Source organism: Populus nigra, chromosome 16, assembly GCF_951802175.1.
Source record: "Populus nigra chromosome 16, ddPopNigr1.1, whole genome shotgun sequence".
Classification (NCBI taxonomy): Eukaryota; Viridiplantae; Streptophyta; class Magnoliopsida; order Malpighiales; family Salicaceae; genus Populus; species Populus nigra.
Window position 1 is genome coordinate 3,932,293 of NC_084867.1, and position 13,270 is coordinate 3,945,562.

A 13,270-nucleotide genomic window follows, 5' to 3' on the forward strand; every position below is an offset into this window, starting at 1 on the left:
CATATATGATATACAAACTTCTAAAAGTAAAACAACATCAAAATCATCAATCCACGATCATATTCTATTTTATACTATTAAACCTTTATATTCTAGCATAAAAAGTATTCACATTGTCACTACATTTAAATACCTTCATATCTTATAAGTGTTATCTAGTGAGGTATACATATATTAGAACTTCAAATTGTAATATTCATTCTATTGAGAGAGTTTGATGTGAAAACAAAATTATCATAGCAAACCTTTAAGAGCTAGTAGGTAAAAACTCTTAGTATTGTTGAGAGAATTTCACCAAAGAAAAAAAATCTTGACGAGGGTATATCTTCAAGTGGACAAAGTCTTGAAGATGAGTTTTCTTCAAGTTGTGTAAAAATCTAGTTTTGGATTCATTAAGTGAAATTATACTCGTGAGCTTGGACTAGTGAAGGAATAGAATACTCAAGTATGATTTGATACTTGATTATAAATGTAGGCTTGCCGAACCATGTTAAAACTACTTTACAAATTCTCTTTCTTAACTCTTTGCTTAAGTACTTTAATTATATTGTTGATTATTGTATTTACTTGAATTAATTTATCTTAAATGTGAAATTTAGTGATACACCTAATTCACCCCCTTTTTAAATCTTAAGTTGCCTTAATAATTGAACAATAAGCTTTATGCTATAGGTTTGGGGGACAAAAGGATCCTTTAGAAGAGTCGAAATATCTTAAGCAAAATGGAAATCTAGAGGCTTATATTCAGGATTATGATATTCTATGGAATAAAGCCAAGATTAGTAAGAAACAAGTCCTATTGTTCTTTATGGGTGGTTTGAATATGTAGATTAAAAACATGGTTAAAATGTGAGAACCCAAAGCATTGAAACAAGCCTATAATTTGGCTTATCTATAAGAGAATACCTTGTCCTATCGCAAAAATCACCACAACAACCTTAAACATCCTACGTATACTATGGCCTAAATTAGTCAATCTAGATTCAATCAACATTCTACCCCCAATAAAAACACATGTTCCATTACTATTAATACCCTAAATTCACATAAGCCTAGTTTGTTAGCTACACCTACTTAGAATTTCACCGACAAATCAATTACCAAACCTACCAAGTCATTATAAAATAGGGAGTTAGATGAGAGAAGAGCTAAAGGGTTGTGTTTTTGGTGTGACGAGAAGTTTGTGCCATGCCATATGTGGAAAAAAAATCTATTCTCTGTATATTGTAGAAGATGACGACAGCACATAAGAAACAATAGGAAGAGACAATGATTTCAATTCTAAAACTATTACCCCTCGTATATCCATCAATACATTGGAGGGTGTTAATGGGTTCATACCTTTCAACTAACTAGAAAGGTTGATACATATTCACTTTTCATTATAGTGGACTTTGACAACACCTTTAATTTTATTAATTCTAAAGTAGCTAATATGTTACAATGTAATATTTATAGTTATTACACCTTTAACAGTGAAAGTTGTCAATAAAAGGATTATGATTTGCTCAACCATATGTAGGGGTTTCAAATAGAAGATACATGGAGTGAATTTTATGATTGATGTATTCAATGTTGAATTAAATTCATGTGACATGGTGTTAGGAATTCAATGGTTGACCATGTTAGGTTCAATGGTTGACCATGTTAGGTGACATTGTATCAAATCATAAAAAAATTATGGATGTCATTTCAATGGCATGAACATGAAGTATTACTTGAAAAGAAAGAACCTGTATAATTTCAAGCTATTGGATTTGAGAAATTTAATAGCTTGATGAACAATGTATTTAGACTAGCAAAAGTTAGCCTGTGCAATTTGAGAATGGTGAAAAAAAAATGACAAGTGTTTATGTTCCATGACTATTGTCTTATGTGCCAATAAAGAAAAATGATCTATCTTTAGTGCCCTACTGAAATCCTTCTAAGGAATCTTCAAGGAACCTAAAAACTTACTATTTTTAAATTCTTATAATCATAATATTCGTATAAAAGAAAGAGCTCAAGAGGCTATATAGATACTTTGACTTACAGAAGGACACTAAGAAATAAATGATTTTTGAGATGATCTAGTCAGACACAATCCAACACAGTAATAGTCCTTTTTTTGCCAGTGATGTTGGTTAAAAAAGAAAGATAATTCATGGAAGCTTTGTGTGGGTTACAAGTCTCCTAACATATTGATTATCAAGGAAAATCATCTTATTCCATTAATTGATGTGTTATTAGAAGAGTTGGGTGCTACTGTGTTTTCTAAGGTAGATTTGTGGATTTGAAGTCAAGGTATCATCTAATTAAAATGACTCTCAAGGATATGTTTAAGATTGCTTTCAAGACTCATAATGGCCACTATAAGTTCTTACTTATGCTTTTTAGCTTAACCAATATTCCTGTCACATTTTAAAGTTTAATGAATAAAATATTCAGGGCATATCTGAGGAGGTTTATATTGGTATTTATTGATAACATTTTTATCTACAATGAGTTTTTAGCAAATCACTTATAATACTTAAAAGATCGTGTTTGAATTTTTTTTTTAAAATTAACGTGAGTGTCTAGATCAACTTGTGCACACCTTGGTAATTCTACGGGTCTTGAAATTAACGACTATATAAGCTTCCAGTGGCACTGAGAAGACTCGAATTCATGACCATTAAAGAACAAATTTAAAATCTAATAAATTACCCTCATAATTATATTTGAACTATTTTAGTTTTATCGTTTGTTTGCTAATAAAAATTCTATTGCAATAAAATTAAATACCCAAGTTATGTGATTTTTAAGAAAAGAGTACCTAGAATTAATTGATCCATCAAATTAAAGAAACACAACCCATAACTTCAGCTTTTCTTCTCAAATAAAAAACCAAGATTTTACAATGAAAAGAAATCTGATCTTCCTAATCAACCACTGTCGAAAAACAGATGAGAGACAAGGAGGGATGGGATAACTTCAAAAAAATAATCAAACAAAGCCTCTCTCCACGCAACAAACCCGCCATCAATACACCCACAGTGACCGCCGATCAACAAATCCAGCTGCCACAATCGAACACAACAACCATCCACTGCCTGCTGCAACTCCTCCATCACCAATCATTTTCCCACAACCACCATCAACACAGTGGTGATCTTCCAGCCCACCTTCTCAAAACCGATCCCAATTTTCCCTCTCTTTCAATCAAACCCATCCTCTCATCTACTCACAAATCAGCCATCATCACAATCCTTCTTCACAGAGTCCAAACAAAAATCAAAATCATTCCCAGCCTCTCAACCGTGAGTCACTGCCCGAATCATCTCCACAACCCAAACTGACCACCACAGCCCACATCCGCAATTGTTTTTTATATGACGCCACATCTAGAAGCTGTACCAAAGATCCAAGGAGAGAGTAGAAGTGTAAAGAAGAGAGAAAGTGACAGTGAAAAAGAGAGTGAAGTTTTGAATTAAAATTGATTTATGAGTGGGTGAGAGAGAAGAAAAGCACTGGACTAGTATTGTTGATGACAAAATTCCAGTATTGGTGGTGGACTGGAAAAGGAGGCAGTTGGGGAAGGGAGGCTCGTATTCCTTCCTCGGTGGATTTCCATGGATTTCCAGTGTTATCAAATTATAAACTTAAACTGTAATTCGTTAAAGAATTCAGAAATAAAAGTGATTGAGGACAGGTGGGTAAAATTAATTTTCTCTTGAAAAAAACAAAAAACAGCAGGATTTCAGGGGAATTTCAAATCAATCAAAAGGACTTTAGGGTTCCTCGAACATAGCCAGCACCATGAAATTAATATACATAATGAATTGTCTGATAATTTCAATGAACCCATGTCAACCTCAATGACATGCCCAAACTGAAGTGGGGCATCAACAACTACAGTGGCATGACCGAGACACGAAGCAGAAACATGTCAAACTTGCATGAGCAATGGAGCTGAGAATTGACGAAACAGAAATAGAAGCAATCGCCATACTCTGTTCAGTATGCAGAGATGGGGAAAGAATGTAATAGACACTGTACATAATTAGAGGTTCCACCACACTTGATATGATAATGAAAACCTTGCCTACTAACAATCTCTTGATCTTATTATTTTCCTCTGGTAATGAAACCTTATTAAGACTGGTAGAGTCCTGGCCTTCATTATTAAAATGGATAGGTGTGGCAAGCGATTCCCTTTCTCATTTGCCTGGATGAGTGATTCCTAGGACAACCATCACTGCAGGATCTTACCACACTGCCTACTACGTTTTTTTTTAGCGGCACAAACTACACAGCCACCACAAGCATGGGCCATCTCAGTTTCCACTCCTCACCATGTTGCCACATCCACCGCCACAACCACCACAACCCCCACAACCACCACTATTTCCACTCTTCATTGTGTCACCACACCCACTGTCACCAGAGTTTCCACTCCTCACCATGTTGCCACATCCACCGCCACAACCACCACAACCCCCACAACCCCCACAACCACCACTATTTCCACTCTTCATTGTGTCACCACACCCACTGTCACCAGAGTTTCCACTCACCATGTCCCCGCATCCACTGCCACAACCACCACAACCACCACCACAGTTTCCACTCCTCACCATGTCCCCGCATCCACTGCCACAACCACCACAACCGCCACCACAGTTTCCACTCCTCACCATGTCCCCGCATCCACTGCCACAACCGCCACCACAGTTTCCACTCCTCACTATGCTTCCTTTAGCCACGTCCACATTCAGCTCCATGTTACCTTCTGAAGCAGCAGTCAGGCTCATTTGCTCAGGTTCCTCATGAAAGCCTTTGGCCTTTTCCACTAAACTATCTACCTCCAGATTTTCTCTGTTAGAAGTGAAGCCATTATATCCTTCCTTCTTCAAAATATCAGAAAGTATGAAGGCTGATATGATTGCAGGTAACACCAACCATGATTCCTTTACCTGTTAATATGTTTTAAATCAGATGCAATTTGGGATATGTAAATAGCATTCTAGTCAATGTGATGAGCAGTAATGTACCTTGACAAATCCAGACTTTAAATCAAGCAATGCCACAGCTTTTCCATATGGATACTCAGCAGAAAATTCAACTGCAGTCATAAAATCTTGTTTACTTCTCTTCTTCTCGCAATGTTTAGGCTCAAAATCGAGCTTTTTTCCCTGGAAAAGTTTTACCTGGCCAGAGAAAAATTCAACACAAGTTTTGTAAGATACTCTGAAACGATGGCAAGTTCTGTGGTTAGCTAAAAAATTAAGACTCTAAAACCATGGAGGACGATACATAGAGTGAAAGCATGATCCATTTGGGTGAGAATGCAGTCCTATTCAGGTTGAAGACCCCGATTAGTTCAACTCAGCTAAACTTCAACCTTAAATTAGTACTACGAAACTATTGAATATGGCACATTGTACTGGTTTCTATGTTGGTTTGCAAAATTCTTGTTAAAGATTCGATGGCGAAGTAACAAAAAAAAATGCAGTTCTTTCACAGATGATCAATATTATTAGTGATGTTCTGGCTATTTGGAATGATTGTTCATAATGGAAATTTGTAAAAAATAATGGATTTTAAAAGAATTTGAAGGATATCAAAATAACAAATTTTAGAGAAAAAAGTGAAAGGTAAAAGATGACTACCATCCGACAGCCTATGAGCTCAAAGAGATGACCATCTTCATTGGATTTCTTTTTTGGCTCAAGGTACCACTGAGAATCCATCAAACACCACCGAGTCCCCACAAACTCTGCAAGAATACATGTTTCACCAGTCTTCATAACACCAGTTACTTGCTGCTTAAGAATGCTTCTTTCTTTCTCCTTTGCCTTTGTTGAGTTCCTAAAGTACAATTAAAGCCAGAAAATGATATAATGCTTTGGAATATATAATAAGGTCCTGCTATCATGTCACATGCCAACAGAAAGATGCTTGACAAGCATAAACTGCCAAAAGATCTCAAGTTTCTAACAACTCGAACAAATTCTACTCACACTGAAAGAAAAGGACAGGTTCTGTTAATGCAGGATATTCCAACAAATAAAATCTCCAAATTTGAGAAAACTAAATTACCATGTAGAGTTACTATAACCAAAACATATATTATTGGAGACCAAGTGTGAAATTATCTATTAGCATAATCCTTGGTGCAACTACAGGTGCTGTTCATTTTTAAGATTCATTACACTCGCTTACAATATAACATATGAACACGTATTTCTTTGATTAATGAATTTAAGGTTCTTCAGATGCAAGGCATTGAGTGTGAAGTAATAACATTCTGATACAGGCCATAATTTTACTGCATATGTAAAGGCTGGAATTACAGTTTTAAACTTGACATGATATGTGGATACAAGCATACCTCATTTGTAGGCTGATAATCTCAGCATCAGTTTTCTCAACTACAGAAGTCCAGATATTAGGATGTTGTGCCCTTCCAGGAAGTGGGAAGAAGCAAGAACTTTTTGACTGTGCTCGGGAACGAATCATGTGCAGTTCATATGGTGCTTGGATGGGAACACTAAATGAGACAGCGATTCGGAGGCAGATTGGCTTTGAGATCATATTTCCAGAAGTAGGCTGCAATTCCACCCATCTTTCCACAGAAAGTTCAGACACTGGATTCAGAAAGTCTTCCAGGGAGAATGAGGTAGTGCCCATTGTTTTACACACCTTGGTTAGTGGTAAGTTGGAAGGTGAATATGATACAAGTTCAAAGAAAAGCTCTCCCTTAGGTTCACATTGGAAAGAAGCAACATGTTTGTCTCCTGATTCTGACAGGATAGTAAGTTTCCGCTTAACATTAAAGAAAACATCAGGTTGCTTTTTATTAAACATCACAAAGAGGTTTCCCTTGTGCCTCTCTGGTAAGTTTTTGACTCCCACAATCTCCAAAAGGACCTAAATAGTAAGAAGAAGAAAAAATAAGAATGTAAGATGTTTCTGGTCACAGTAAAATAGGCAGCATATATAATCAATTGGCATATGTAGAGCGCCAAACTGAAAGGGAACTGAAGGCACTCTAGTGGTTGCACTAAGTGATACTGATAAATCAGAAAGGAGGTTCAATGTATAGGTTCATAAGCTTCTAGGCTGCATAAGAAATAGAACATTCCTATTTTTTCTTGTTACAAGCTAGAGATTAGAACTTGAGATCTCTTGGGAGGAGGGGTGACACTAATGTCAGTTGAACTACAGCTCATTGGCTATAACAGTCCTAACTTTAGATTCATTGCCCATATATTGATGTGTCACTTACACTAAAAAAAATAGTGGATAGGAGCAGGAAGAAAGAGAGGTTTCTGAGAACTTCAAATTGACAAATGATAAACAAAATAATAAATCTCGGGGAAGGACAAAAGAACAGTGATCAGAAATTACCTCAACAATCTTCTGCTCTGAAAGTTCAATCATCTTCTTGTTTTGATTTGATTTTTCTAACTCTTTGCTCAAGCTATTTGATTGGAACGGAATGGTTGTGAGAGGAGATGGATCACTGCCTCTATACATTGCACCTGCCTTCCAATACCTTCTGCCAAATGTCTCTTCCCAATGCCTGGTGGTTCCAGAAAATCCAACATCCAGCTTCTTCCCTTTAGACCTGTCAGAGTCCATGTCATCATGCGCCAATATCCTGCCAAGTGCTTGACTCACATCTTTACAGTAAGAAACAGGATGCAACTGGTGTGTGTGCCAGATAAGATCAATGTCGTAAGTTGGAACACAAAAGCAATTTATGGACTTTTCCCAGTTCCTCTTGATAATATGCAAAAACCCTTTATATCTGGCTATAGCTCCTTGAAGGAAAATATCATTGTTCATATGAGGTCTGGAAACCTGTCACAAATAGGAGAAAGAGAAATAAACCCAGGAATGTAAAAAATAAAAACAAAAATAGAAGACCAGGGCACCAGGGCAACAGAAACCTTGAGCTGCACATAACTCCATGTGCGTGCCGAAAGCGTTAACCATGTAAAAAGGGTTTGCACATGTTCATAATCACAAAAGCAAACCAGATAACTTTAAACGGATGGTTCTTTAACTTTAAACTGTGCTGCTGGCACTCACTTATTGACGGAATTAAGAATATTAAGTTCGTTTAGTTTTTTATAGAATATGGGGTTCTACCTCAGAAAGATCATGAAAGGGCTCTCCACCACTTACAGATTTATTATGATGTGAAGTTTTTGAGATGCCATACAACCCTTGTGAAACTAAGAATACGAATGTTTTCATGAAAGATGCTTCTTTTTCCACCATTTCTGAATAGTAGGAAGCATTGTTCCAAATCATACTCGGGGAAAAAAGACTTGTAAAAACATTAAAAATTCAAGAAAACTTTCCACGATTGTTTCTTTATGTAATCAATTAGTGACTTTAAATTGTAAGAAACTGATCTTATCGCTATTCTCCATATCCAAGTGCCAACCCTAGCAGTTACCAGGCTACTAACTACATTTATTTATGAGACAGCGACAAAAGTAGCATCTCAGCCAAACTATTCTAGCCATATGTCATCTTCACTTCAAATGATAAAAATATATGATTGCCAATAAATTCAAAGATTGTGACATAAGCTATCAAGATTATCCTTTCATTACCTGATAAAAGAAAGGGCTCTGCCTTTTAACTGCCGACACCAAATCATAGTTCGTACATTTCTCAAGGGTTGAAATTTTTTCATTGACAGCTTCTGAGAAAGCCAAATCGAAGTCATAACGCTCATGTGGATAGAATCTATTCCAAATTTCTTCAGTTTGCCTTTTACAAACTCCATTGACAGAAGATACAACATCAGAGTAATCGAGGATCTTTCCATAAAGTTCTTCACAGTCAGATTTGTACCGTAGCTGGATAGCAAAGCCAACAAACAATGATTACCAACTAAATGTAAAAAGTCAAGGCAACAATATCGTAGTTAGTAACCTACTGGATTGAGCCGGTGACAATGCCAAATCCATTCACAATCAAGAGGCACCACCAATGGTCCTTCAGAAATTGGCGACTCCAAATGTTTTGCAAGCAAAGGAAGCCAGCAAGCATTGTACCTGAAAATTGAGATTAACATTCATAAAATTGATAGATGAGTGCAGGGATTGAACTTCCATATGAAAGGTACACTGAAGAGACAAACTATGACTAAACCCCAGAAAATACTCAGATTCAAATCCTCCTAGAATGCATGTAGAAAAAAGAAAAATAAAAGGGTAGATACCTTCTTCACTTTGATTTTAGTGCTCTTTTCACATAATTATAATCCATAAAATGACAAAGCAGACTTAAACACACAGATATCTGTATTCCCAAGTGAATGTATTAACAAAAAAAAAATAGTAACAACAACAACAACAACAACAACAAAGAAAGAAACCAATATATATATATAAAGAATAACCAGCAGATTTGAAGTCCGAAGACAAGTAAAGGTAAGGTGAGCCAATTGAAGCAAAAGAAAATCAATTCAAAGAATTGGATAGGGTTAGATTTATTCTTGCCGGAAAATAGCCCTGTCAAGGGTAGGACCATCATAAAGCCAACGATTCTTATCAACAGCAGCAAGAAACTGAAGTTGCTGTTTCGCTGCAGCCAAAAGATCCACAGTTATCTCAATCTTTTGAGCTTTAAGCCACTCAAACTCTTGTTCTTTCTCCCTCTCCATCTCCATCTCCCTCTCTCAATTCTCTTTACCTGATTATTAAAATAATACTTGTTCAGTAGTGATTAACAAAGCCCATCATCTAATAAAAATAAATAAATAAATAAAAGAAGGCCCAGAAAACTTTCAGAGACTGATTCAAAAGAAAACACAAAAATATGCTTTCAAAAGCTTTATGTATAAAATTTGAGTATGATCGATCAACTGAAACTAAAAGGTCAACGTAAAAGAAATGAATCGGATTGATGACCAAAGGATGAATGAACTCGTGAGTTTTCTTCTTCTTTTTTTTTTTGGGGGGGGGGGGAGGGGGTCACCGGAGATTGTTTACGGGAAAATTTTCCGGCGGGAAGGACTGGGGATAGAGGAAATTCTCGCTTACTTGCTTTGCTTTACTTCCCGGTTGGTGGTCTGGACATGGACATGATGAAGGAGAAGGAGACAGGTACTTATAGTACTTTGAACAGGAACTGCCATTTTGACATTTTCACTTCTTTTTTACTCTTTTTAGTACTTGGAATGACGCAATTATCCTTGTCAGATCATATAGTAATTTACTAACCCATAGCAACTTACGTAATTAACTAACTATTAACATTAAAAAAGAAAAAAACTAAATGAGAAGGGCTTTTTATTGAATATCTTTTTACAAAACTTTATTTATTAGAATTTTTTTAAAATTTTTTTTATTTAATATTAAATTTATTTTTTATTAAATTATATCACGACATAAATTACAAATTTAATATGTTAAATCATTTACCTCAAGTTTTTTTTAAGTTTTTTAACATTAAATTTATTAACAAAAAAATAAAAGAGAAGGGGTTTCTACTTTCTCCCATGACACTATTCACCATAATTATATTTGTTTCCTTTCCTTTGTTTTTTTATCTAATTTATATTTTTTTAATTTCTATTTTATCTTTTAATATTAGATTTATTGAGAATTATATTTTATAATTTTTCTTATTTTATTTTTTATAAGATTATTCCAGACTTGTGACCCAAACTATGAGTTTAAGAAGTTAACTCTATTGACTCGAAGTTCTTTTTTTTTCTAATTATTTTTTTTATTATTCAACATCAAGTTGATTGTAAATTATGTTTCGTGATTTGCTTTGGTATGCTTTCTTTACGAGGTTATTCTTATCTCATGACTTGAATCATGGGTTTGGCGAGTTAACCATGATGAACTTGAGTTATATTTTGTATCCTTTTTTTGATTGATGTTTTTTATAATTTCATCTTTCAACATTGAGTTGATTGAGAATTAAGCTTTATAATTTGATTCAATTTGTTTTCTATTGAGTTGTCCTGGTTTTATGATTTGAGACCCGAGTTTGGCAGGTTAATTTAGGTTTTTTTATCCTTTTTTAATTATTATTTTTTCAATTTCATCATTTAATATTAGATATTGAAAATTGAGTTTCTTAATTTATTTTGATTTAATTTCTATGAGGTTATCATGATCTCATAACTTTGCATGTGAATTGGTATGTTCACTTGAGTTAACTTGAATCAATCTAATATATTATCGTTTTAATATTTATTAAAAAAATCTCATCTTAAATATTTATTTTGACTCAAACTATATTTTTACAGGTCATTCGGGTTTTCTTTGGACCCGCCAATGTGACCCATAAAATTTATGAATTAAATCCTAAATATTTACTACATTTCTCAACCATATCTTTTTGACAATTTCTTTTAACAACTTAAATTTAATTTGCATATTTTATACACTAAAACAATGTCAATTTGAAGAAAGTTTGATGAAAAAGTAAGTAATATCTTCAATCTAATGTGCACATTTATGAACTAAATAACATCAGTTTGAAGAAATTTGATACAAATATTAATGAGCATTAATAAATAAATAAAAAAAAGAGCTGATTCAGGATTTTTATATAAAAAAAATATTTAGGACCTAATCGAAATGACTTATAGGTTTGGGACTTAAATAAGAATGAGTGTACAAGTTTAATACTAAATTGAGGTTTACACTAATAATTTATTGAAGAGAGCAAAAGAAGATGCCATGCACAATCCTTAGTTTAATACTAAATTGAGCATTAAGATGGTTGCATATTTTCTTAGAGGAAACGTCTTTAAAGAAAAAAAAAAAAAAAGACTTCTTTTGATCAGAAAAGGACATGACCTTTGTTTCAATTTGTTTGTTCAATTGTGTTGGTGGGTGGGTCCAGGCTTCATGTTTTATGATCTAAGAAAATAATTGTATTTTTTTTAATATTTTATTTAGAAGTGTTTGAAAATATACTAGCAGTTGTTTTTTAAAGTGTTTTTCAATCAGAAATATATTAAAATTATTTTTTTATTTTTAAAAAGTTATTTTTAATATTATCATATTTAAAATATTAAAATAAATTAATTTTAAAAATAGTAACTTTCAGACACCAAAATAAACGGGTAAAACAGAAAAATCAACAAAAACGTGAACTCAGATGGACAATGACAAAAGGTTGCGTGGAAAGTTCTCGTTTCAAAGACGCAAATGGATAATTTTCATCGCCAAGCCTCTTGCTTGTACGACACATATAAGAGGTGTGCGCTGTTGGTACAGTCGAATGAGAACCAGTACAACTATGCTCTTGCCAGTACTAAATTCAAATATATTTTTTAAAAAAAAATTAATTATTTTTTTTTATTTTATATCATTTTTATAGCGTTGATTTTAAAAATAATTTTTAAAAAATAAAAAATATTTTAAAAAACAATCACAACCACACTTTCAGATAAATCAGAATTGCCATAAAGTTTTGCGGGGAAATATTCACAAGTTATATCAAGAATTAAGATGATTTTATCTTGGGATTATAATCCTTTCCTATTTTGTAGAACCTTTGTACAGAGTTTTTCAAAATAAATAAATGCCTATGATTTAGTTGGTTTATTAAAAAAAATGTTTGAAATTAATTTTAAAACATGGTTAATAGATATATTTCATGTCAAATTGAAATTGAATTCATTTATTTTTTATTTTTAGAGTTAAAATTTTATTTGAATTTATTCTTTAACAAAAATTTATTTACTACATTTATATTAACATGATTAAAATAAATTATGAGTAAAGGATGAATTATTATTATTAATATATATTTTTTGAAACCTGAAATCCTTTATTGGTGTTAAAAAAACAATTTTTTCTTATAATTTATGTAATGAGAAATTAAAGAAATAAGATGTAGCATAAAGATACCGTTCCTTTTAAAAGAAGAGTGTAACAACCCAGAACTTTACAATCATCTGGCACAAAACAATAATTATTTAATTGTTTTTTTTTGTTTTAATGATTCCTTCCACGGCCCATCCTATTTGTTTTCATATTTTAAAAATATTTTTATAAAAATTTAATTTTTTTTATTTTTTTTGTTTTAAATTTTAGTGATACTTCACTATATTCTTATCCTATGAAAAAGTGATACTTTAGTTCCTCGGTTATTGACAGTTCATTAGTTACTCAATATAATTTCTTTAATTGTCAATATCAAGTTACACTCATTGCTTAGTCACCAATCTATGCCCGTAGTTACAACAGAGGTTTACTTCCTTTGTAATTTCAGATTCGAGCCATGTGGTTACTCATATAATGGTTATTGAAGGCTT

At 33.3% G+C, this 13,270-nt stretch overlaps 1 protein-coding gene across 1 annotated transcript; it reads right to left on the reverse strand.

The window, feature by feature from the left end:
- Positions 1-3,755: 3,755 nt before the first annotated feature.
- On the reverse strand, positions 3,756-10,135 carry LOC133676179 (glycine-rich domain-containing protein 1-like). The gene is made up of 9 exons (XM_062097789.1): positions 10,029-10,135; positions 9,486-9,678; positions 8,921-9,038; positions 8,592-8,840; positions 7,372-7,827; positions 6,353-6,891; positions 5,631-5,829; positions 5,013-5,168; positions 3,756-4,934 (listed from the first exon to the last, which is right to left on the reverse strand). The coding sequence occupies exons 2-9, from the start codon at positions 9,653-9,655 to the stop codon at positions 4,296-4,298; spliced, it is 2,526 nt and encodes an 841-aa protein (XP_061953773.1). The 5' UTR covers positions 9,656-9,678; positions 10,029-10,135; the 3' UTR covers positions 3,756-4,295.
- Positions 10,136-13,270: the final 3,135 nt, after the last annotated feature.